We start from the raw sequence: 27,480 nt of genomic DNA, 5'->3' as shown, positions 1-27,480 counted from the left end.
GCTTACGATGAGGAGGAGTTTGAGTGAATTTCAGGGTGTTTATGTGGATTTTTAATTTGTATATATTGGGAAGAATATACCCACAAGAGGAGGGGAGGGAGAGGAGATAACATAAATAAAAAGAGATGTTGAAAGGGAGAGGAAGTGTTGGCGTCTTATGGTGAGAGGTCAAAATGATCTCTCATTTTGGTAGTTGGAAGTATAAAAGTAATTCTTACTTTGATATCAAATCTTTGGTGTTTGGATCATCTTGAGTTTTAAAACAATTCTACAAAGGTAGAGTTTGACTAATATCAATCATTTAATAAAAAAGTCAATGACTCATATATTATCTTTTCAAAATTCCTCCTACTTTTTCTCATTAAAATCCACATCCTAATTTTCTTCTCCTACTAATATGAACTTTTGATTTTAAAATGTAGGCAAAATTGGGCTCAACACCCTAAATAGCTCGGATGCACCCAACACCACCAACTACTACTAGTAGCCTAAACACCATCAACTATGCGGTAGGGTGCATTCCATACCATAAATAAGGACGGAAGCCTAAAATATTGCCGAAGACAGTGGTTTTTATAGTACAAAATGCACCCCACCCCCAGTTGGTGGTACAGACTACACCTCACCCCGTAGTTGGTAGTGTTTAGGCTATTAGTCATATATAGTTGGTGGTGTTCGATGCACCCGAGCTATAATTCGGGGAATTTTGCCTAAAATGTATGGTTCAAATACAACTCTACCTTATATAGTTTTATAAAACTCTAGAGGATCCGAACTCAAATCTTTGGTGTAGGTTTGTACCAAAGCTCGAGAGGCCAAAATTTTGTTATTTGGAGGTACCAAAGTAAGAGTTACTTTGATATTACTGGTACCAAAGCTCAAAGTTAATACCAAAGTAAGTATAATATAATTGGTACCAAAGCTCAAAGTTGATACCAAAGTTTACTTATACTTGGGTACCAAAGTAAGAGTTATTTTTGTATTGGATTCAATTTTACTGAACTTTGATATAAGTTTGTACAAAGTTCAAAATCAGTTTTTGTCTTTTTACACAAAATGTCAAAAATAACCTTGTGAGAGGTCATTATGGCCTATCACAATGAGACACTTATTCAACTTCTGAAGGGGGACTCGAGTGTAAATTTTTGACAGCACAAGAGTAGAGACAAAGTAAAAGTGTCTCTCAAGTCTCAACATTGTCAAATGGAAAAAAAAAAAAAAAGTGTCTCACATGAAAACATAAGATATCCATGTAACAAAATAATAAATATGAACTATTTATAAAAATAGTAACTCCTCCTATCCCATGTCAATCACAACATACACTTGTATGGTTGTGCACATAATTTAAGAAAGTAGATAAAGTAGAACATGGGCTGACTCATTGCTGACACGGGAGGCACATAGTAAGTATTGTATAAAATTGTCTTATCATATTACTTTATGTCCACCAAACTTTAAAGATCACTTTGTATAAGTTAGAAAGGTATTTATAAGTTAAATGAGTCAATTTTAGATTCCATAAATTACCCTTTTACGATAACAAGTTACAATGATCTTTACTATAAACTACGGTAAAACGATCTCATATGAGAATTAAGCACAAAATAATTAGGCGCACACAAGATATATCCTATTATAATTAGGCGCACACAAGATATATCCTATTATAATTAGGCGCACACTCTATTTAAAAGTCCACCTACTTTTTCCATTGCTTCCCGTAAACTTCCCTATATCTACAAACACAATTTATTCATAATTGTTAGGAACAAGGCAAAACTTAGATGCACAGCCCTATCGTCGAAACTCGTAATCATACACTTGCTCTTTATGTTTGCTACGCCTAATAGATTATCTCTAAGGAGATCCCGTCACCAAAGAAAAATCTCTACAGTAACATAACTAAATCTAAATTCAATTTTTAATAATTATTAATTCAATTTTGGAGTATTAACGGCTCTTTTATTTCTACTTTTTGCAAATGAAGTACTAATGGCTCATTATTGAGATATTACTTATGAATCATATGGAATATAGATGTTAATCTCATCAATGTGTATTTTTTAAGGTGTTAGATATTGCATTAGTGCTCACAATCGACAACTAAGTTTTTGGGTAAGGAGAATTCTCTTACAAGAAAGGAGAGAAATTAAAAATCCTTCTTATAAAGAGGTGAGAATTAAACCCCTATCACATAGATGGAAAGAGGATCTCGCAACCACTGATCGACCTTAATCCTGACAATTGACAACTAAGTATACAGTATACTGATATATTAAACGAACAAATAATATACATTCTAAGTAGAATGAAAGGTTAGACAATACGAAACAAAAAGAACACCAATAATATCCGCCGCTCTAAATGTTGAAGAAATAGAATTAAGAAAATTGGAAGAGAGGGTGAGCAAAACAGACGCCCCAAAACATTCAGCAAACGATTATTGAATTATCACACAGATAACAGAACTCAGATTTATCTAGTCCACCTAAATCACAACTGCTTCAAACCATTTTAAGCGCAACAGTTCCAATAGCAAGCTTTTTTACAGGAAAACTGAGGTGACAATCTAAATTTATCTTTCAGAGACAGCAATAAAACATATATATTTAATCATATTGACATGCCTTAATGGAATACAAACACTTTCTTCACTAATAGCAATTACAACTTTCGCGTATGAATGAACTTTATGACTACAATATCGCGACATTGACATAAAAGCTCTCTATTCTTGATTACGTGGGTTAACTGCATATAGAGGATTGAAGAGCACAAAAAATTATTGGCCCTCATATCACATGAACATGATCAGATGAAGATGTACGCACAACTTGCTTAATCTTCTAAAAATTGCTGCCGCTCAAGCTCTATGATACTTTCAGTTAAATTGCTTAAACTGCTGCTTGCACTTCCATTACTTCGGCACTCTGATAACTGTTCCCGCAGACTTCGTACAAGCTCATTGAGTTTCTGAATGCTCTTTTCTTGGGATAAAATGATCTGTTATTCATAGCCATTGCCAATTTCACTTGAGACAAACTTGTATAATGCATGCGCTAAAATTGGACATTTAGTATAAAATAAAAATCTGTCTCACAAACATTACACCCCTCCCATATTTTAATCGAAAGCCGAACAAGCAGATCATTGAAAAATGAGCTAACAGTAAGATTGAAATAATCCATTCAATTCAAAAGGCTTATCATACCTCGTAAAATAAAGTCATGAATGGGAAATGATAACCCTAAACCCTAAACCGTAAACCGGTATACTACATTTCCTTGTTTTGGGAGTCTCACAATGCTGTCAATATTTTTCGTAGTAGGCAACACTTCTTCATTTTGTTGTCATTTTGTAAGCAAGGAAGCGAAAGCAGGATTATCAAAGCACCAGAACCAAACAGTTAGACCAGTCTGTAAGTAACTTCTAAATTACATCATAAACAGAGACCAGCCAGCCTTGCTACTATAAGAGCAACAAAACGCTGACCTTTTTAAAACCATGCCCACCCCATTTGAGCAACTTATCCAACCTGCTGGATCATTGGAGGAGAATCTGCCTCGATAGATTTGGACAAAGTAGCCAAACCCCAAAAACAAGCAACTCTGATTGGCTTCTTCATAATATAAAGGAGAAAATACAAGAGATATACATCAAACACAGTAAAAGAGCCAGCATGATACAGTGTGTCTGATGCCTGTCTTGGCACTGCCAGTTGTCAACATTGAGTGACTTCTGCAGTTGTGCACTCAGCATGTGTTGCCTCACCAACACATTTCAGTGAAAAAGAGAGAGTGCACCGTGGAATGAGTACAATATTTGTTCAGCGTCCCATGAGACAAAGGGATGCTCAAAAGCACATTTACACAATTTTTTTTATGCATGCTGAACATGGATTTGAAACATGCATACCGATGCTCACGATTTTGATAGCCATCCTACCAATTTGAAATTCTTTTCCATTTATTTTGGGTAGAGGTTTTTTGCTCTCACTACCAACAAACATAACTTTAGAAAGGCATTTGTATTGCCAATATAATGTATAAATTTCTGCAAACATAGTTATTCTTCATACTCGAAAACTACAAATAATAAAAAATTACCAACTTCATTTGGGAGACTAAAAATATAAGTTGAATATAGCATAATGTTGGAGCTTCAATTGACAGGAAAGAGTTTTGCTACATCACAAGAAACTTATTTTAGGGAGCTTGCATGGCATTGGCAAACTACCACAATTTGTAGCTAATCACTGGAGATTTCACATGGACAAGCTACCAGATAATCATTTATACACAGAAACAAACCACCAGATGCCACCCCATGCCTCCGAGCATTTCACAACGCAATACAACACATACAGAAATCAAAATATGAAGATTTCAACTGTTTCACCCCAATACTTGGTTCCCACAAGCACCAACTAAATACTACATGAACAGTGCCTTTACTCCTCTTCTTGCAATGGTTGTGTTCCTTTCCTACCCAACCTATCTAGACTGATATATTCCACAAAGATGGTTGTTCCTATGAAAAAGGTATAGGACATCATATTTCAACTAGAATACAGGTCAGGGGCTTACCTAATTCCTTTTCTGGTTCTATATTTCTCAGAGGAGTACCTCTTTTGCAAGCGACATTCCTAGTGAGTCTACATGGATTAGCACAGACTATAAAGAGCTTGCAAAGAGAAACTACCGCTTTTCCATTATGAACCAAATGGTGGCATTTGAAAGGGGCTATCTTGACCCAACTCTGTCCAGAGATGGTGATTGAGGAAGTATGGATAGGCAAGAGGGTGCTGCAAACCAAAAGTGGCAGAAAATTGAAAAACAAGCAAGATAAGCAACTGAAGAAATTTAAAAGTTTCACGGGAAGCTTAATGCAAAAGGCGAGACGATGACGGAACAAAGAGGGCAGATAAAGACACGATAAAGTTTTTTTCACAAAACTAATGTCAACAGAACACAGGAAAGAAGAAAGGTAGCAACCATAGAAAAGTTTGAGTTGGCTAAGAAAGAGGTGAATAACACAATTGCAGAGGGTCAGACTACAGTGTATCATAGATTGGACATGGTAGATGGAAAAAGGATCACAATAACGAATGGGAAAAGGAAGAGGATAATCCTACAAAGGAAGGAAGATGCATTAAGGATGACAAAACAAGAATATACTCAAAGGAAGGAAGACGTATCAAGGATAGGAAAAGGAAGAGGATATCCTTAAGAAGGAAGGAAGATGCATCGAGGATCAGAAAACAAGAATATTCTCAAGGATAGGAAAAGGAAGAGGATAGTCTTAGGAAGGGGAAGTTGCATCAAGGAATAAGATGAGATCGGCATCAAGGGAAGGCAGTAAAGATTCTTCTATGGGCAGTTCAGTGGGAGGAGGAATTACAATATTTGCTTGGGCAAACTTAGCACATAAGAGATACAGGAACTTAGCGATACATACGAAGACTAAAACAGCCACAAGAGCAACAAACAAGATAAAAGGGAGTTCGCTATTGATAAGAGATACACCAAGAGTTTGCTTTGAGTCCCTTCTTAAGGCAGTTATAGAAGAGCTTACCAAGATACTCCATGATAAAGCTCATTAATATATGCCGTTGGCAGATGACATAGTTTTTGGTGAACGAGACATGGAAAAGTGTGTATAAATTATAACAAGCTCAGATATGGGAGAGATACTCGAAAGATTAAAATTTTAGGCTGAGTCGAACTAAGATGAAAAACGACGTGTAGATTTGGCAAATGCAGGGACGCCTCTAACATGAAATTCAAGATTAGGACATATGATATACCTCAAAAATAGAACGTTTCAAATAATCAAATACTTAGGGTAAAACTTTCAAGGTAATGATGAGAGTGATGATGATGTGATACATTATGTCATGTAAGATGGTGATAAAAAAAGCCTACACGAACTAAACAGGGATTAAAGGCTATGAGGCCACCTACCATACTAAGTAGCTCTTACACATAAGCTAATGGTGGTGGAAATGAGGATGCTTTGTTAGCTGTGCAACTTATAAATGCATCATTTTCTTCCCATATTTTGTTATTTTGTGCAATTTATAATGTACATTTGTCAAACGGAGGTCAATATCTTGAAATTTCCGATCTCAATGCTATTTGGATCATATTCGTGTCTATTCTCATTGTTAAAGAATAGAGAAAGAAGCAGCTCCAGATTCCTCTTTGCAGAATCCGTCCCAACCAATATGAAAGGAAAATAATATGACCAGCAATAGAGAAGCAGGTAAGGAAAGAAGAAAGAAAACGTTACTTATCTATCCCTTCTAAAACGTTTCCTCTACGAAATAACAAAAGCGTTCCAATCTCCAACCCCCTTCAATCACAGAAGCAGCAGCATCACCAACCACTGCTCCATTTCTACCAATCCTCGTCAAGTATCAGCCACAAGTCACCGAAACAGAAAGGGTTGCATATTTGTACACCACAAACAGAGAGAAGAAAAGAAATCTGATGACTTCTGTGGGGGGTTTCATCTCCAATTGCTCCCTTTTTGTCAATAGTGGCTTCACAATTTGGGTACAAATACCCGATTGAGGGGCAATAACAAACACGCAAACAAGGGACATCCATTTAAGCAAGGTATTTTGAGTGACGCTGTGAAGGCAAGGTTTAGAGAAGGTGAGTTGAGTAATCATTGAGGTAAGCTTAACCCCGCATCCGAGGGAGTTGAGGAATTAAGATCAAAGCCGCCACATCCAACCACAAGTAACACATTCTTTAGGAGGATTCATATGTCTTCCTCTTCTTCCCTATCCCTCCAAACATGTTCTTGATTGCTACTTGATTTTCTCGTAACTTAGATGACTTAACTTTGGTCATGAATTATTATAAATAGTTTTGGGTTATTTTCAAGTTGATTTGGTATTCAATTGTGTTTAAACTCTTCTTTTTGCTGTATGATCTCTATAGTGTTAGGTATATATATTAAATATGATGTAATGTAGTATATACATGAGTTGACTTAGTGTAATTCATGTAAAGGCAAGTAGCAGCTAGTTTTGGTGGTTCTAATATAAATTAGAGAGCGCACCTAACCTTGCTTCTCGATGCATTTATGTGCTTAGAATAGGTTAGGATTGATGAGATAGTCTTAATTCTTAATGCTTCTAGTACAATTACTAGTCTTAATTCTTAATGCTTCTAGTACAATTACAGTAAGGGCAACAGATTTTCACAATTTGGATTAGTTTAGAATCAACCTTGGCTTACATTAAGATTGGTTACAAGTAAAAGAAGATAGGATGTCTTAATTACTAAAGTCAACCTATCAACATCATACTTGGGAGTTCCTCAAAAAGATCGTGTTGTACCGGAACACAATCTTCCAATTATATATGTGCTTAATACATCTTACTTGACATCACTTGTAAATAATTAAAATACTTTATTTTACATTTCATTTAGTTTCTCCATTCATAAAATTAATTACCTAAACCCCCGAAGGCTGAAATCCATGTTAAAATGTATGGTCTTTTCTTAAACGAAATTCTAAATATATATTAATAAATGTAGATTATGTGTGAATAATGTTCTACCTTCTAAATAGCATGTAAATAGCTAACAAAAACCAAGAATTAGTCGGAAGTAATCTCCTTGTGGGAATGACCAATTTATTTGCCATATACTCCACTAGCTTTTATTCTTTGGGTATTTTAAAGGGTTAATCTGAGAGAGATTCACGACACCCTGTAAAAACTTCATTAGAGTGAGATAAGATAGGAGGCTGTACAAGACGAAAAGGGTGCAATATTCATTAATATTCCCTCCGGTTATTATTAGTTTACCTACTTCTTTTGGGCACAAAGTTTTGTACTTCCCTTTCCTTCTAGCTCTATGACATTCTTACCTCTCTTTCATTGTTCTTACCTTGTCTTCTCTTTCTCCACAGTTCTGCTTCCCTCTGAATAAGCCATGGTGATAGAGCTAGAAAGTTGGTCGAAAGCTCACCCAACTTCCTTTGAATTAGTCATTTGCCTGCCTCCTCTCCTCTCAGCTTGTGCTCCTCCTCTGCTTTCACATCTTTACCCATAAATTATTCCCATTTGTGTGTGTTTTCCTCGTCTTGTGGAGGTAAATTTAGTGGAAGTGGAATTTTTTTATGTGGTTGCAAATGCAGGGTATAGAGGGTTGAGTGGTGGGGGTATTTCAGCAGGAGGGGCATAGCATTCCGTGACAGTCGGTCTATATTCAAATAAAGGGTTAGGGTTTTGTGGAGGCTTGTGGTAGCATTGGGTTACGTTTAGTCCAAATTCGCTTCAATTCAAATGGTAGGATTTAGGCGAGAATTCATGGGGAAGTCAGTAGGTTTCTCCTTCACGTTATTGTTACATGCTTCTCATACGGCCAAACTTGCTTTTAATAAAAAGTGTGCCATATGCGGTATGCTTACCCCTAAAAGAGCATACACAAATGGATGCAGAAAATAGATGACAAACACAGATGAGCAACTAAGCCATGAGACCACAAGACTGATGTTATACATGAAATAGGAACTGGCAAAGATACTATGGTGATGATCTACTACTTTACTGGCCTTTCACAAGTTAAGGACAGAAGACCTTGCTTTTGAAATGAAATTTAAAGTTAATATATTAATGATCTTTTGAATCTATAATTCACAGTAACACATCCAGATTGGGGTAATTAGACTAAATGATCACAACAAACATCGGCTAAGCTGGATCCGCTACTTTGACATATTTGTCAATCCATTCAATGAATAGAGTACAACAGCAAAGAGTGGTTATGTAAGTATCACATAGTTTTGAGATCTCAGTTTTCCATGAGCTAGCATCAAATCATCAAAACTTTGGAAGCTATAAGTAGTTTCCAATATGCAATTATTAATTAATAAATTATTCAGACTTTACACATGAGAATTAGATATGTGAAAATTAAAGGAAAAATTGACACTAATGGTCAGAAATTCAGAACTATTAGCAACCTTCACAAAACAATCCTAACTTTTGATTTTTACCCAAAATAATGCATACTATTCAGTTTCTCTTCCCAAAACAAACCTCCCGTACTAGTGACCTTATTATCTGTATTTTCCCTCCGTGCCACCATTATCTGTACTATGTTTCTTGTTCCTAAAATCTTATCCTCTACCACCACCATCACCACCAAAACCCAAACTCTATCTAACGAACAAAAGACCGACCGCAACTTTCATCCTCCACCAAAGCCAACTGTATTCAGGTACGTCACTCCCAAGACCTCCTCCGCTTTCTCTCAATGGGATGCAACAATAGTTGTGATTGGCCATTTAAAAATAGAAGAGTTGAAAGTTAAATATTAAACTCTATAGGTTTAAGTTTGCTAATGTGGTTAACGCCATGGTCAGGTTTAGACTTAGATATTCTCTTTTGTATGTACATCTCTCAAATTTCATGGTGAAACAAGGATGCTGAACAAACAAAAGGGTTGAAGATAAGACTTGTGATGGCACCTGGTGGTTGTAAGTTAAAAAGGAGGGATTAGAAGAGGGCTGAAGTACTTCGCCTTGGGAAGGGATTGTTGTTGCGCCAAGAAGGGGGGAAAGTATAAAACTATCGAAATATTGATGTTAAGGTAAATTGTAGAAGGAAATTCTGGAACGTAAATTAAGAAACCATAGTAATCAAAATCTTGAAATTAAATGGGTCAAGCACCACCAATCTCTGATATGAGGAGTGACACTATACTAGTTAGTCAATTTCCTAGGCAATTCTCAGTGAAGGTGCATCGTTGCAAATCTTCAACAATTTCTTTTACTTCTAGTAGGGCAGAGTTCTTTGGGTTTAAGGAAAAGCTCCCAGATCAATACTTTGTTTTCCTTGGCTGAAATGTGATCTAGTAGATCGGCAGGAAAGGGGAATGGTGGTGGTCAGCAGGGGATCTAGTATCTTGATTGCATAGGGGAGGTTGCTAGTATTGTGGGTGATGGTGTAGCTGGTATGCAAGGGAGAAGGGGGGGTGAGAGGATGGGAAACAAAATGAACTTTAAATAATTAGTCCAACAGAATGTGACACGTTGTTGCTTTCACTTGTTTTACACGTCAACAAGAACTTAAAAATGAATCCCGATTGAAATCGAAAGTCATTTTTGTCATTATTCTCAAAACTTGCATCTGTGTATAGAGTAACAACCAACTCATTGTCTCCAAGATATACTAAGAAGTCATCTTTAGTCCTCTACAAGTACTTAAGGACATTTTTCGCTGTCATCCAATGCGTATCTCTTGGATTTGATTGGCATTTGTTGCATATACTCAAAGCACATGAAACATATGGTTGAGTGCATATCATGACATACATAATGGAACCTAGTGCTGAAGCATAGGGTACACTACTCATGTGCTTGATCTCATCACATTAAGTCTTGTCAAGCGCTATGCCATGATGCATGGGAATGAAACTTCTCTTAGAACTCTGAAGCTTGAACCTCGTAAGAAGCTTATCAAATATAAGTCTTCTGAGTAAGTCCAATTAGCTTTTTCGACCTATTTCTATAGATCTTAAATCCTCAAATATACTCTAGTTCTCCCAAATCTTTACAAGAAAAACAATTATTTAGCAATTAAGCATTCCTCGATTGATTCAAGCATAGCTTATCATTTCCTATGAGAAGTATGTCATCCACATACAAGACTAGAAAAGTAATACTACTCCCACTTAACTTCTTGTATACACAAGATTCCCCTTAACTTCTGATAAAGCCAAATTCCTTGACTGCCTCATCAAATCTAATGTTATAAACTCTTGAATGCTTGCTTTAGTCTATAAATAGACTTCTTAAGCTTGCATACCCTTCTTGGATTTTCAAGATCTTCAAAACCTTCTGCTTTAAAGAACCCATTCAAGACGTTATATCATACAGTATATATGTGTAAAAACAACCCACAAACTACTGAGCTTCAAAATGTTCTAAACTAGTGAAACCAAAATTGATAGCTACAACAACATAGCAAGATAATGCAAGCAAGTGCGCCCAAAACGGTCACTCGACAAAAGTGCAGCATTAAGAGAGGAAGTACAGTATTTAACCATAAAGATCAACTGCATTAAGAAGTAGTAATAGAGATTGTTAAATTACCTTCTCTTTAACAGCTTCCTCTCTCTTGGAAATACGCTGTTGTTTCTGAGATAAACTTTGGTTAGTCTCAACATCACTCACTAGCTGTTGCCTCCATTCGAACTGAGAAGTAATTATCAGTATCAGCAGCAAAAATACCAGCAACATTGGCCTCGACATCCTTACCACCTCCTCTTATACCAGCTAATCACAACCCATCGAGAAAACAAAGGAGCAAATATTATATTAGAACCCTAAACGAATAAAATGTAAGAATTCCCAAAAAAAAAAAAAACCCTAATTCTGGTATAGTTATTGCTTAAATAGCAGAAAGATATAAAGAGAATTAAAGGAAGAAATAGTACACATAGGAGGTGGAGGTGTCAAGCATCTAACCGAGAGCGATTCCGAAGAAATTGAAGGTAGCTGCTTTCAGTAAACTTGAAAATGAAAAATGAAAATCGATCGCTCTTTCTTCTCTATGTGAATGTGTCTGTTTCTTCTCTCTTTTGGGGTTTGTTTTCTATGGTGTTTGATTTCTGGGAAATTTTGGTTTTGATTTACCGGGATGGAAAGTTTTGCACATCAATTAAAAAGAGTAAAACCTAAAATATCGGGGTTTAAATCTCTATCGAAGTATAACAGTACAACACATAGGGTACACCAAATAATAAGAAGGAAAGAAAAAGGAGATAACTCACTACATTTTTTGAAAGTATAGTGAGTTATCTCCTTTTCAAAGCCTTCCCCTTTCTTTTTCTTTTCTCTAAAATCCTAGCATCTTTTATCCTTTTTTATCGGTTAGATATAGATGATTTCATTCATCGTACGCCATTTTTCCTCTTTTATTTTCAGTTTTTAATTTATTTTCTCATTTTATTGAATAAATTAGTATCTATGGGGTTTTTAGTCTATGTTGGGGAGAGTTCTGTGTTTTTTTTAGATATGAGAAATTGTTGTTATTGGTTGAAGTTCGAAACTCAACATGAAGGTTTTGGAATCTCATATGCGGTTAACAGGGTTCGATCAAAAATATCAATAGCGGCTTGATTCATCACATACAAGGGGTTGCGTTGTATTGCTCGATCTGATTCATTATAGTTTCTTCGAATACAAATTTGATTTAACCTTGTTTAATTGTATCTTATTTTTCTTTAGTATATATTGTAGATGTCGGTTGGCTTTCAATTAATGAAATTTCTCTTTGAAAAATGAAACTGCATCATTTAAACTAAAAAATGGTGAAAGAAAAGAAAAAAGTACCACATTTAAATTCAAAAAAGTTTTTTGAAAAAACAAAATGCTAAGATAGTTCGCACGCATTGGGTGCATATTAAGTTAGTAGTCTAGTCCAAATTCATAAGATATATTCTACAAATTTTGTCGCAACAGTTTTTTATATGATTTTTCATGATAAATAACCTTTTGAATATTTATTTTCGTTGGTAATGTAAGACCTTTAAAAAAAAAAAAGTTTGTGAAAAACAACCTTAGGCTACTCTAAGTAGACTGTTAGTTGACGGAGGGTTGTTTTTAGGAAAATTTTCAATGTTAATCCTAATTCCTAAGTTTTAACATTTTCAATTTGGTAGCCAAATTTAATTATAATTTTCATGACAACTCCGTGTTTATGATTATACCTAAAAAAAGTGTTATTATTAACCATTTTTCATTATATACAATTGCTAAAATGCTTGCTTTCAAGTAAGGTTTATGGTGTGTATATAAACATAAATTCCCTAAATATGTTTTCATCGCTTATTGAAAACGTAAATGAGATAGGTTTAAAATGAGAGACGACGAAATTTTTTTTATAGGGAGACTAATGTCATAGTTGCTTAAAAAACCTTAATTATTAGTTTATAAACTAACTTTATACTAATTATTTATAATGAAAAATCGTGATTAATGTCATATCCTCAAGTATAACCGATAACACATGCTGAGTGCGTATTGGGTGTAACTTGTTACATCATATATTATTGTTATTGTGTAACAAAATCTCACATGTGCGAACTAATATAATTATTTTATGTCATTATAAAATCTTGTCATATCATTATTAGAGTATTTTATATCATTTTTTCCTATATCAATATCATTTTTCCACAAAGTTGTGCTTATATACATATCATTGTTACATAAAATTATATCATTTATAAGAGAATTGATATCATTATTACTCGCTTTTACGCCTTTTTCCGCAAACTCGCTTCAATTTCCTCTCCGCTGACAGTGGATCAATTGGAGTTTTCTCCACCTTCAAATAACCAGAACAACAAATCCAGCGAATTGAAGAAAACTAGAGTTGATCATTTTTGCCCTACCCGATTTTGGACCGGGTTTTTTGGCCATTTTTTTTTGCTTTGAGCAAATCAAAAATGACTTTTTTGTCTATTTTTTTGGTCCGACCTGATTTTAGTCCGCAAAGTCCGCTCATTTTGGCCCGAAATAGCGGGCTTTTGGCATAAATTTTTGGCCCGAATTTTGGCTCGTCATGAACATTGGCCAATTTTATTTAAGTTGGCGCGGGCCATGATCACCTCTCAAGAACACCAAATAATCCAAAAAAACATCAATTAGATCTACCCATAGTAAAACTTCAAAAAGAACAACAAGATTAAATTGAAATCAATAATTAACAATAAAAATAAAACTCACTATACCACTCGTGAAGAGTAAAACGTTCCTCATACATCTGATCAGTAGGAGAAAACAAAAGATCATCATAATAGAAAACTCCATCTTCATCCACTCCTAAATTGTAGAGTAATCTATTATATAGTTAGAATCATGAATCAAATCATTATAGTTAAGGTTTACTCTTGAACGTGATATAAATTTTTGACAGGCACATGCGGAAGGTTAATGAACCAATTTTATAATTTATGAATTTTCATTGATTGGAATAAGCTTATGAACGTGGGAGGAATTACGTAATATGATTCCATACTCCTACGTACAATGATAACACATATTGATAGGAGTGGTATATCTTAATCTACAATATTCTACACTAATCTTATATGATTTGATAATATCTGATGCTAGATTATATATTCTAGATTCTTCCTTTCTAGATTTTTCTTAATATGCCTTAATTATAATAGATATCTGTTTATATAACTGTAGAGTTCATCTTGATTTTTATACTAGATTTTTCTAGATTACTATTTCTAACACTCCCTCCTAATCTTGAAAAATATGAAATGCATACTTGAAATGCTCTTGTTCATCTCTCCATTCTTATATCTTCTTGATCTCCTTTCTAATTGCAATGTTCCAATTATGTGCACTTGTGTTGTGCTCTTGAATCCTTGTAAATGCCCCTTGATGTTTACTCCTCCACTTTTATCTCCCTTGTGTTGTAGCATTGTGTTTGTTTGCTTGAATTATTATTGATGAACTCCATGATCCTTATTACCCTGCTTTGATTTTTTTTCGGTATCTTGATTGTTGATTCGACATACAAGATTTTCTTACCTCAATTTGCATTTTCGGTCTTTGCCCATCCCATACACTACCGTCAGGTCTATTGCCCACATTTTGCTTAAGTATTGTGTTAGGGCCTGGTCTAATGCCCTTTAATGCTCGGGTCTTTTGCCCGGTACATGATCGGGGTATATTTCCTTACCCCTTGATGAATCGGGTTGACATTTTTTTCAATCACCCTTGAATGCATAGGGCTAGCTTGTATTTGCCACCCATATGCTTGTATCGTTGTGGCTTTGTTTAGCCAACAACTTAATTTGGTTGGCATTCTAGCCACCATATGTATGTGCATGTGAAATGTATAAATACATATTAAATAATGAAACATGCATGGAGTAATGTTGAAAGAAACATGCATGATTCGGGAAGTATGCATATAATGACTTACCGTATTTTTGGTGAAAACTTGGAGGAGACAGAATCTTCTTGCTATGATACCATGATAGAAATTTTCGACAGGCACATGCGTAAGGTTAATGGACCAATTTTGTAATTTATGAATTTTCACTGATTGGAATAATTTGTTACAAACTCGGGGGAGATACATATGATATGTGATAATGCAACGTTCCATAAGAGAACTCTTGCTTATGAATGTGGGAGGAAGTACATAATATGGCTCTATATTCCTACGTACAATGATAACACATATTTATAGAAGTGGTATATCTTAACCTATAATATTTTACACTAATCTTATATGATCTAATAATATCTGATGCTAGATTATTCTAAATTCTTCATTTCTAGATTTTTCTTAACATGTCTTAATTATAATAGATATTTGTTTAGATAACTCTATAATTCATCTTGATTTTTACACTAGATTTTTCTAGATTATTATTTCTAACCGAACGACATCATAAAATGGTATTATGCTTTATTGTCAATGGTCATCTCATTTGCGGTGGAGAAGTCGTTGAAGGAGGATGGATCAAAGCATTGTGATGGAAGGTTGGGATTGTAGCCAACATACCCATCGACGGTTTGATCGAACTTTTTGAGCTCATTGTTGTATTTTCTAAAGGTGTCAAATGGAGACATATTTGATTTCTTTTCTCCTTTTTCCTCCTTAGTTTCGCTCTCTCTTATTTTCTCTCTCCTTGAGTGAAATTAGGAGCTCGGAGTGTGAAATGGTGGCGGCACTGCCGACGACGAAGAAGGGGTATGAGTTGAACGGAAAAGATATAGAAGATGTTGGCATTGGAGGAGATTTCGCACATGTGAAAATTTTGTTTACAATAGATTACAATAATAATTACACCTAAGTCTGTTTGCACGTGTTTACAATATAATAACAATCAAATTTGATTATCAAAGTGAAAAATCCAGAATTTATAGTTATCATTAAGAATTTCCTTTACTTTAAATCTAAAAAAAAGGAACAATTCCTTATGGTAGTCACAAACTATAATAAATCAACTAGTTTTTAGTTCCGGGAGATGCATCGCATAATTATACTTTTCATTTATTAATATTTCACCTTAAAATGATAACACCAAATATAACTTGGTTTAATTATTAATTAGTGTATAAGGTTGTGATCATGTGACCAAATGTATAAAGTTGTGGTCTTATATTCGTCTCAATTATATATATATATATATATATATATATATATATATATAATGATTTTTACTCATTGATAATAAAATATAGAAGTATTGATGTTTAAAATCATTCGTCATCAATCGTGAACATATAAAATGGTGCAACTAATTTTTAAACCGATGACATACTAAGGCCTCGTTTGGTTTACATGGGAAGTAATTTCCCATGGGAATTTACATTTCATGGGAAATTCTTTCCTTTGTTAATTTCTTAGGAATTAGGCAAAATTGTTTGGTTGACACCATAAGAAATTGCATTTCCTAGGAAATTACTCACCAGGGCTTGGTGAGTGATTTTCCATGTTTCATGAGAAATTTTATTTGTCTTAAAATTTGTATTTCCAAGAAAAATAGCTTCTAATCAAACAACACCTAATATCGACAGATAGATGTTGCCGACGTGGCAAGTAACAAAATGGCCTCTAGAAAATCCAAAAGTTAACTTGTTGAAAGTGCAAAAATTCAGAGTCCACAAACACACACACCAGTGTCTGGCGACTGGCTTTGCAGGCATAACTAAGGGAGAAGAATGGCATTAGTACCGACATCCGACGTCGCGGAAGTTGAAATGGGTTCCGACTCTTCTGCTCCTACCGTGCGCGCTACCGTCGTCCAAGCTTCTACCGTCTTTTATGACACTCCGGCCACTCTCGGTACTTCCTTCTCTTTTTTTACTTTTTTCTTATAATACTGTCATATGTCTTCCCCTCGTTTTCCTTACCATTAATTTCAATTGTGTTTCAATCTTGCTTCTTACTCGTCAATCTCGTTGTTAGAGCTTTCGATTTAGGCTATGTAATTTTGCACTCGACTGAATTGAATTTGTCTAAACTCAACTTAATTTGTCTGAACTGAACTGAACTGAACTGAACTGAACTGAATGAATACTATGAGAGGGAAGTAACTCAACTCAACTGAATTTTGCTGAACTAAACTAAACTAAACTAAACTGAATCTTCAATTTAGTTTAAAAGAACATAGCCTTAGTTTAGTGGTAAATATACGATTTTAAGATTACGGTTTTTAACTTGGGTGTATTTCACTTAAAATAACCCAATTTTTGCCATTACATTTGTTATGAGGGTTTGACTATGGTGGAAAATCATGAACAACAAGTCTTTGGTGGACCAGGTTTACTTGTGAACCCAAACTGATTATATCACACAAAAATTGACTATATTAAGAAAACCCACGATATCATACAAAAACTAAAGAGTATATAAAAGAAACTAATTGTATTGTACAAAAGTGCCCTGATCGTGCAAATGGTGACTACATCGTACAAAAACTGACATATATTAAATAATAAAAATGATTATAGCATACAATACCCGGTGAACAGTAAGTTATTGTACACTGGGTTCATTGAAGTTCTTTTGGATCCTGAAACCTATTGACGTCAAAGAGGCATGCTGATCTAAATTCCTTTGCTATTGCAGAGAAGGCTGAAAGGTTGCTAGCTGAGGCAGCTTCATATGGAGCCCAGCTGGTTGTCTTTCCTGAAGCATTTATTGGTGGTTATCCACGTGGTTCCAGTTTCGGGGTTACTATTGGTAACAGGACATCAAAGGGTAAGGAAGAGTTCAGAAAATACCATTCCTCAGCAATTGATGTCCCTGGTAAGAATTTCATTCTTTTTTTTCCCTTTTTGAAAGTCTTTCATTTAAATACGCCTGTGAGGGTGATACTTCAGATGAAGATGTTTTGTTCGTATATAAAGTTTGATCAATCACCAAATACTCATGATGCTTCCTGCAAGCTTTGACTCTATTTACTTCTATAATGCATAAAGCTCTGACATTTATGAGTGACTATCCAATCAATGAAGTAGATACTAAGAGAGAAAGCATATATGTATTGCATTTTCTATCATCGCAGTCCAAAAATAAAAAGAACATGTTGTCATACACATTGCAAAACTTGTTTCACATCCCATGATTGCGCCTTCCTAGTTTCTCAACAATAACCACTTGCGCAAACACAAAATCTATTATGGCAACAAGAAGATAAATACATATGCAAGCTTGGAAATCGTTGTATGAACTCATGGTGTTGGTGTTGGTTCTATGAGGGGCAAAGGCTTGTCTTCTGCAGGTCTCGATGATATGTTAGAAGCTAATATTGTGTTGTCATTTTGTGAGTATGTGCTTATTTATTGCCTGTTGGACAATACTTGGTTAATGATTGGCTCATTGGCGTAACCATATAACCAAGAGTGACAATTGGAATCTTGAGTAAATAAGTAATTGATTAGTAAAGCAAATGCACAAATTACGTGGGAGAGGCCCCTATATAATGGAGGAAGAGGCATATTGGAGAAGCAATAATCACTGCAATCTATTAAATCTGTGAGAATAGGGAGGAACTGGTAGGAGAGGATTTAATATCTCATCACGCTCTAATGTGTATGAGTACACTTTGAGCACCCCAAATCTTATGAGTAAGAGAGAAAACAACCCTCACACATCCACTAATGAGTAATGACAAGAGAATATCTATTTGAATTATAAAGCTCGAAGACTAAAGTAGTTCAGGTATGAGTTGCACGGTTATTCCCTTTAACATAGGTAGAATACTAGCTTTGACACACATTGTAAGGAGAAGCATGTCAAAATTCTTGTGGTTTTCATCCGAAGCTTTTGCGATATCAGAGACGCACCCACTTATCCACGAGAAAGGTTATTTTTGTTTTCGGCTTTTAGATGAGTCCTCATCATGAGCCTAAATCGAATGCTTGCTTTGGAATTTGTAGTGGCCTGGTGAGCCTGTTCTTCATAATATATCATATATACTAATCTTTGGCAACATCTTCTTATCATTATTAAAGGTACTTTAGGTATAATGGTACTTGATATTAATGTTTTCGTGCTTCTTTAGCATTTTTACAAAATTCTGAATCATTGCTAAGTGAATTGTGTTTTGACTTCCACTCAAAGCTCAGGAACGCATTGATCCAATATTGATCAATTCCAAAATGGGTACTTGAACTAACTTTTGAGCTAGGATGCGTCCTTGAACTAACTTTCCAATTTCTCTCTGTGTGCGTGTATTCGTATTTGCATGCTTGTTGGTTTGATGTATTCAAAAGCAATTTTCCTGTGAAAGTCCTTTTCGGCGTTTCTCTTATTTTCTTATCGTGCTCACTAGGAACTTTTAAGTTATATGTTCAGAGTTTGGACCTCAAAGATGCAAAGTGTGAGTTCCCCTCACCAAGCATATGCTTTCAAGTTTCGATGCTTCTTTGAGCCTTTAAATACCCAAGCTATCATGCATACTCCAACACATCAGATGAATCACCTTCATGAATTGAAACCAAATGCTATAAATTAAGATGCAAGCTAGACAACAATTTGGCTGCTTGGCTATTTCTTCTCTGGTGGATGGCAATTGTTTTCTGTTTAGGTCATCAATTGAACCTGAATATATGTGCATATGCACCACAGACATACTTCTATATATTAAATGTCCAAAATCCAGATATTTATCCTTAAACAATCCAGCTAAACTTATTTGTTTAGATCTATTGGCCTCTATGTGTTCATCCATTGGTAGAGAAGGATGCCAAGATAACTTCTTTCCTCCACGAAACAGCAGGGCTGCTGGTTCAGCTACATGAACATGGATTATATCTTTTGTCCATCTAATGATCTTTAAATTAAAATATTGATTTTTCGGAGTTTTTCTTGGCGTTTGCATAAACTGAAATACTGAACTTCATGCCAATTCATGAATCATGACTGCAGGTCCTGAAGTTGACCGTTTGGCTGCAATGGCTGGAAAATACAAAGTATTTATGGTAATGGGTGTAATAGAAAGGGATGGATACACACTGTATTGTAGTGTTCTGTTTTTTGATTCTCAAGGTCGTTACCTTGGAAAACATAGAAAAATCATGCCAACAGCACTTGAACGTATAATTTGGGGTTTTGGTGATGGATCAACAATTCCAGTTTTTGAGACTCCCATGGGAAAAATTGGTGCTGCCATTTGTTGGGAAAACAAAATGCCTCTTTTGCGGATGGCAATGTACGCTAAAGGTTAGCCAATTGCAGATTATTCGTTTATTTGCTTTTGTCTAATGTAATATCTGTATTGTACTCGAATATGGAACCACAACAGAAATGCAAGTTTTAGATTACACAATATATGTGTAGATTTTTTGACCTAGTCTTTCTTTTTAATTGATTTAATGAGAACATTGAACACTAAAATGAAAGACGTATAATTTATAATGTGTTCTTTGCTCCCTCCAGCCAACTAACTCTCTCAGGCAAAAGAAAGGAGCTTTTTTTCTTATTCTTCTTTGTGTTGGAACTAAGGAGGGTAGGGGTGGAAAGGAGCCAAGCTGAGGTCGAACTTGGGTTGCTCTAGCCAACTCTTGAGCTTTTTCGAGCTTATATTTTGAAGTTCAACAAAGCAAAACTCAAATTGATTCAGAAGTGTAACTAGTAAATACGTTTATAAATTATAATGCTATAATGTATTTACAATTGATTTTTTTTTTTATTGTCTAAGATCCTTATAGTATTACACATTATAATTTGAAATCAAGTAGAAATTTTCTTTTGAGTTTGTTATTGAGCCATTCGAGCTGTGCGTAGCAGTTGCTTGGCTCATAATATTTGAGCCGAGCTTAAGTAGTTTGCAAGTTGGTTAGGCTCATTATCAACACGGGGAGAATAGTCTATTGCTCCCTCCATCCTACAGGCTACATGTAACTTCTTACTTTTAAATTGCATATAAAATAAGAAAAAAAAAGTTAAAAGTAGAATGAAGAAATGGAAACGAGAGAGAGAAAGAATAGTATGAGAGTTTTGGAACCGAGAGAGGAAAAAGTAGAAAGAGAGTACTGGCATTTGAGAGAGAAAAAAGGTGTTGATAGTATGGAGAGTAAAGTAACAATAATTTTAAAAGGGAATGAGAAACTTAACTTTTTCTCTTCTTCTGCCAACTAATTTTAGCTTGTTGCAGTGATCTAACTAGTTCCACCTCATAATATAGGTGTTGAAATCTATTGTGCTCCAACAGCTGATTCAAGAGAGGTTTGGCAAGCATCTGTGACCCATATAGCTGTTGAAGGTGGATGTTTTGTTTTGTCAGCCAACCAGTTCTGTCGAAGAAAAGATTATCCTCCACCCCCTGATTATGTTTTCTGTGGTACGGAAGATGATCTGAATCCTGAGTCGGTTGTATGTGCTGGTGGAAGCGTGATAATATCACCATCAGGGGCTGTCATTGCTGGACCAAATTATGATGGGGAGGCCCTCATCTCAGCTGATCTAGGTACGTTTATCGGATATAACTTGCAGGTCAAAGAATATTCTTCTGACCAATGCATTCTGCTTTGATCTATTATAATATTTTACACCAATCCTTCTCATGAGACTAAGGTTTTTCCATGTTGCCGACTGCTTCCATGACGTAATTCAATAATCCTTTACATTCACGATATTTTCTTGACCCAGCTTCTGGCTCCACTGTAAACCAAATAACATTGTAGCCGCTTCATGAAATTTGGTAACCATCCGGGCATCTGGTCATCGCCTTCCTGGACCACAAAAAACCGCCACATCACATTAGCCATACCTAACAAATTGATTGTTTCTCTTCTACTACGCTGAATTACCTGTATCAATTTTTTTCCTATTAGGATGTCCCACACAATAGTCTAAGCCAAACCCACATTCATATTGGTACATAATTCCCACTGGTGGATAAACAACCACTTGATGGGTTTTTGCTTTACGTAGGAATGGAAAGAGCTGATACCAAAGGATTATAAAGCAACGACATCATGAACAGCTAGTACCACAAGCCCTTTTGTCTATGTGGTACATTCACCTCTAGGGTCTAATCTACGAGGTTTAACAGATTGACAAGCTATGATTTCACAAATCATGATGCACTGCGAATTGGTAACAGCTTGTTTTGACCCAGAATTTATGTGATCCTATTTGAAGATGACACACCTGGATAGGTAGATTGTGCTTTTCCCATCCAGGCTCTTTGTTTGACAGCTGACAATGTCCTTCGACAGATTTTATACCTTGTTTCCCTTTTTCTTCCTTTCTATTGTTTATTTTTGTCAAGGGGGAGGGGGGGCTTTTGGAGTAGTGGTTTCATGTATGGACCCTCTTCAACCATTATTCTGTTTTTTGAGGGAAAACCATTATTTTCTTTTGGCTTGGCATGTTTATATATAGATAACGCATATATCTAGTATTCTCTGTTAATTTGTCACTTTTAAATCAGATTTAGCTAATCTATGAAGGTTGCTGTGTACGTAATATTTCTTTGCTTTAGTTGGTGGGTTGACATTTGGGTGTTGAATGTTCCTCAGATTTGGGAGAAATAGCACAAGCGAAGTTTGATTTCGATGTAATTGGTCATTATTCAAGACCTGAGATACTTAGCCTAACTGTAAGGGACTATCCAACAAACCCTGTAACTTTCACATCAGAGGCTGAAAGAACCGAAAGATCTTAAGGCTGTCTCAGATAGTAGTTTGAAGTTTGAACAAGCCAGTCCATCATGTTTATGTAGATTGAAACATCTCTATCAGGGCTGCTTTGTTTTGTAAATCGTTCTGTTTATGATGACAAATTTGTCTGTTGTAACAAAATCAAGGCTATTTCATGTTTTTGTACATGATTTATTGTTGAAATAAATTTTTTTTTTTCATTGAGTGAACTCCACCTCACTCCTTCCCAGTACAGTGCTCCTTTATATATGGACTTGTTACTTGCAAGAGGTCATTATGGATGCTGGAATTGTGTTGTGTTTATTGTGTAGCCATTAAGGTGGTAAATCAGGGGTATATTCGTGATTGTGGTATTGGTTGTAGAAGCATACTTTATTGCGATAAGTTTATTCAAGGAAGAAAATCTCAAGGCCATCAGTTTGTCATCAAGATGCGAAGGCCCCATGCGATGATCAATCCTCCAAGAATTCTGCTTCTCATTTAAGTGGTATGTCCAATGTCTTCATGTTTGACTCTCATTCTTATGCACTTTGACGGTATCAGTTTCATGTTAAGAGATTGTTGCAATCTCACAATTTGTAGTTAGAGTACCGTGTTATCACCGTTTCTTTTGGTTCTTATTCTCTTTCGTACGAGTTTGTTTGCAGATTCCCAAGACAAAATTGTAGGATATCACATTAATGTTCATACATACGTCTGAACTCTGAATGACCTGAGTTTTCATTTGAGAACGTGCGTTCCCTGAGCTAGGTTAATCACTGTAGTGGATTTGGTTATGGGAGTTGATTCATGTCATAATATGATTTTGTTCAGTGCTGGTGTGAAAGGAAGCTCATTGGTTTTCTTAAGAGATTGCTACCAACAAGTGTGGGTGATATAAGTATATAACTTATAATTGGTAGTTTGATAGAAATTTGAGAAGATTGCATTTGCATCACAAGGAGAGTATTTTGGGTCTATGAGATCTAGATTCAAGTTTGGCAATTGTGTGTTGATGAGCTTGTTACTTGTATGTGATATATATTAAAAGTGACTAGATTGCTTTAAATAGTTGCAGGTATAGTCGTACCTGGTAGTAAGTATAACCTTTGCATGTGAGTGTAACTTTGAACCAGTTTCTGTGATCAGTATTAGAACTATTCTAACTTGGCTTTCAGGAAGAGGAGTCAGTCGAACATTTGCCAAGAAATATTGTCCCAACTGTGACAGATCATGCCTGCGCTGGGGATTCTCTCATTCATGTTGTATTTTGATAACTTCGTCTTTTACTTGTAGGGAATCCTATCTTATTCATTCTCTGTCACAATGATTTATGATTCAGAATTACTGTTTGTCAACAGTATTCAACAATAGCATTAAAAGTGTAACAGAGAATCACCATATAGGACCTGCAGGAGCGATGTTGAACCTGCAACAACATACTGTTCCCTCAAAAAGGTATTAGTTTACCAGAAGTCGAAATATTACTACAAAAGTTTTTCAGTAATGTCTAAAGTTTATCAGTAGCTTTAGACTTGATTGAGTTGTTTGTTCATCTGTACCTCTGCAAATTTTTCATCAGTAAGTTTTTGCCATCTCTGAATTATCGACTATCTACTTTACTTATGATGCTGCTATGTTTGCACCATCTGTCTTTAGTAAATAAATGTATTATCAGAAGATATGCTAGGTTTTTCAGGAAATGTAGTTGCTGGATGAGACTTTGTTAGCGGTAGGTAAGGGCAGCGGCAACTCCAAGAGTATAATCCCACGGACAACCTGGAGTTCCATGAATACGGTGCGACTTTTTTGTTTCTTCTTGTCAATTTTATTGCATAATGATGTACTTCTACACACTATTTCTTTTTTTCTCTTAATCATTCCACGTATATTTGCTTTGCTTTAGCCCTTCTGTTATGCTTTGATTAGACAGTAGACACCTTTGTTTTGTTCAATATCCAGTGAATTAAGTCCCACCAATTTCGGACGTATATGAGATGGAATGGAAATTTTTATTATTCATCATGCTGTTACTGAAATACTAAGTTCTTTTTTTTTTTTTTGCAAAAAAGAACTCTTTACACCCGTTGTATATTCCCCATATTTTGATTTAATCATCGTACTTCGTTTACTTCAGAATGTATTTATGTTTCATTATCGTGTATTATCACTATCGAATCGAGAAAGAGACAGGATTACTGGAAAACTTGGTGGTAATCCTTAATGTATACTTCCCAGAGAATATCTTAATCACAGAAGGTTAGCAACTTAACACCACTCATTTCCATGAACTTTTAGTTCATAACCTGGTGGACTTACTACTTGTTGATAACTTCCAATGCCATGTTCTTCCATTTCTGTTGATTCTCCTTTGACCATTGACCTTTGACCGCCGTCTATGAAATAATACTTCATGCACTGTGAAATCCACATTCCACATGTTGCTTCATCATTTTAAGTAGAGACCATATATACATACAGTCAGTTGAATCAATAATGTCCCATTTCCTGGAGACCTTGTCAATATATGATTTGCTCTTCTTTCTACTTTATTCTAACTTGCTTCGTAGCACTATTAAGGATCTTACTTAGAATGTTATTTTATATATATAAAAATAACAAAAATAACAAAAAAAATGGAGCAGTCTGAAGCCACTACTCAGTAGCAGTTTAGCATTGTAGTAATAGGCTTATGCTGGATTACTGGGTGTTTATCTGTCGGAATTAAAAGAACCATATGTTTCTCATTTTTTAATTGTCCTCGAGAATTTTGACCTCATGTGTGGCATAATGGGATGCGTCCGTATGATGCTGATATATTAGAAAACTTTGGGTCTACATTATTGTTGTCATGTGTACCTAATTTATATACTATTCATTTTTCCTTGGTGCTTGATTGGCTTATATGTTTTAACTTTTACTGTTAAATAAGATCTCATGTTGAAAGGGTTGATTTTAATTTAATCTCATTCTATAAATTGGATTCATATGAATAGAAAGTTTGAAAATCTTATACCATCTTTTTTGGATAATGATTGAAGGGTATAAATATAATGTATATGTTTTTGAATGTTTCTTTTTGTTTTTTTTGGCTGAAAAAAGTACCGCTAATTCACCTAATCTATCGTCTGTAATATATTTGCCAAGCCGCTTGGTCTTATACCAAATGTTATTGAAGACATAGTTTTAACAAAATAGTAACTAGGTTAAACTACTGTTGATTTTTGTTGGGTGAAACTATTGTCCACTTTTCACAAGTGCAATTTATGATAATAGTTGGATATTTCTAATTTGTTTACAAGGGAAGGAGTTGATTGCTAGAGTGCGGTATTAACCTTATGTTAACTTACTCTGTCTTCGCCTTTGTTAATAGATTTGGATGACAATTCAAAGATAGGGCACTGAGGTTTTGTTTCCACAACAAGGAGTCCAAGAGGGTGTTCAAGAGTTTGATTTGCTTCAATTGATTACTTGATTGATGTATTGTTCTCCTCCGACTCCTAGTAGTTATTTGATATTGTTGCTTTGGTTTTGAGTCTACTTGTTCTAGTTTCATCCATAGAATGATAGAAGTAGTAACTAGGTGGCTCATTTGTTATCTCATAGTCCGTTGGTGAATACTTTCTCAGTTTTTTTTTTTACTTGCAGCATTTTTCATTATAAAAGTTGAATATTACTTGAAACATTGACATTTTTGGCAATATATTTTCTCTTTCTATTTCCTAACAAACGAGTTTCCTTTTTTTTTTTTCTCTTTTACTTCTCCTAAAGTATAGTGCCAGACTTCACTGTTGCAACTTGCAAGTAAAGAAAACGGCGGAAGTATTACATTAGAGTTTATGTCGATAGGGTTCAAATCTCTCTACTAGGAATCCCTCATAGAATGTACAATAGTTGTGTTTGATTTTCTTTCTTCTTATGAGTAGTCCACATCCCTTCTTTGTGGAGAACATTAGCATTATCAGATAATTAATCTTGAGGTTTTCTGTCTTCTAATTCTCTATCTTTTGAAACATATTTGTTAGTAAAAAGGTAGACCTAAAATAAAATCACAAGTTTATGCTAATATGATATTGTCTCAGTCTCTCTTATATAATTGATGCACATGTTCCCATCATTTGCAGACAAATCATTCTATCGTTTTCTATCACTCCTTGTCTTCTGACTGATGATAGAGCAGTTGACATTATTGCATATACCTGCATCACATTCATAGTATGATACAACTATATATATACAACTTGATCTGCAGACTGCAGTTAAGGTAAATATGTCTGGCAACTTTTTTAGTTTTTTTACCTTAAAAACAAATTAGGCTATGTTCACTTTCGCTTATTGTTACTGAGGAATTTATTTTTGCTGAATAAAACTTATTTATACGAATTCTCTATTATTTTCTCTTATATATTTTACTGATTTAACTGAATTGAATTTATTTTTATTGAAGTGTATTTATTTTATTGAGCTGAACTTACTTCTAAAACTTTTTTTTAGGATGAGACAAGTAGGGCCTAAGTAGGACTACAATTTCATTGATTTAAATTGGCAGTTGCTTGTTATAAATCAACAATAGCAAGGTACCAGCGGCCCGTTTGGTAGTTGGTCATAAATGGTGGTAATGGGAATGAATTTGTGTGTAAATTTGTGAAAAATATCATTGTCCATTCCCATGGTAATGCTAATTTATCTTAAATTGTCTACTTTTCTTCTTGAATTTTCATTCCCATCCAATACCACCTTGTAGGTGGTAATGAGTGGTAATGAAAATTGCTTCCCCTTGGAGACAAAAACACAACTTTATGGGTGAGATTGCTTGCT

The 27,480-nt window shown here is 35.0% G+C and overlaps 2 protein-coding genes across 2 annotated transcripts; one reads left to right on the top strand and one right to left on the bottom strand.

The window, feature by feature from the left end:
* Positions 1–2,598: 2,598 nt before the first annotated feature.
* Positions 2,599–11,694, bottom strand: LOC104899832 (hypothetical protein). The gene is made up of 3 exons (XM_057396148.1): positions 11,468–11,694; positions 11,122–11,304; positions 2,599–3,006 (listed from the first exon to the last, which is right to left on the bottom strand). The coding sequence occupies exons 2-3, from the start codon at positions 11,278–11,280 to the stop codon at positions 2,842–2,844; spliced, it is 324 nt and encodes a 107-aa protein (XP_057252131.1). The 5' UTR covers positions 11,281–11,304; positions 11,468–11,694; the 3' UTR covers positions 2,599–2,841.
* A 4,955-nt stretch (positions 11,695–16,649) lies between these two features.
* On the top strand, positions 16,650–22,881 carry LOC104899831 (bifunctional nitrilase/nitrile hydratase NIT4A). The gene is made up of 5 exons (XM_010687111.4): positions 16,650–16,855; positions 17,642–17,821; positions 19,946–20,239; positions 21,204–21,485; positions 22,543–22,881. The coding sequence occupies exons 1-5, from the start codon at positions 16,732–16,734 to the stop codon at positions 22,686–22,688; spliced, it is 1,026 nt and encodes a 341-aa protein (XP_010685413.1). The 5' UTR covers positions 16,650–16,731; the 3' UTR covers positions 22,689–22,881.
* The last annotated feature ends 4,599 nt before the right edge of the window (positions 22,882–27,480 follow it).

This window comes from Beta vulgaris, chromosome 7 (genome assembly GCF_026745355.1).
Source record: "Beta vulgaris subsp. vulgaris cultivar EL10 chromosome 7, EL10.2, whole genome shotgun sequence".
Classification (NCBI taxonomy): Eukaryota; Viridiplantae; Streptophyta; class Magnoliopsida; order Caryophyllales; family Amaranthaceae; genus Beta; species Beta vulgaris.
This window is presented reverse-complemented; position numbering and strand designations above follow the sequence as displayed.

What these genes read in the sequence shown, in the direction of transcription:
- LOC104899832 (XM_057396148.1), bottom strand. Translation starts at nt 11,280, where the DNA reads ATGTCGAGGCCAATGTTGCTGGTATTTTTGCTGCTGATACTGATAATT. An exon ending in AGGAAGCTGTTAAAGAGAAG is followed by an intron (nt 3,007 to 11,121) that starts GTAATTTAACAA and finishes TATGAATAACAG; the next exon opens with ATCATTTTATCCCAAGAAAA.
- LOC104899831 (XM_010687111.4), top strand. Translation starts at nt 16,732, where the DNA reads ATGGCATTAGTACCGACATCCGACGTCGCGGAAGTTGAAATGGGTTCC. An exon ending in TGACACTCCGGCCACTCTCG is followed by an intron (nt 16,856 to 17,641) that starts GTACTTCCTTCT and finishes TTGCTATTGCAG; the next exon opens with AGAAGGCTGAAAGGTTGCTA. An exon ending in GATGGCAATGTACGCTAAAG is followed by an intron (nt 20,240 to 21,203) that starts GTTAGCCAATTG and finishes CTCATAATATAG; the next exon opens with GTGTTGAAATCTATTGTGCT.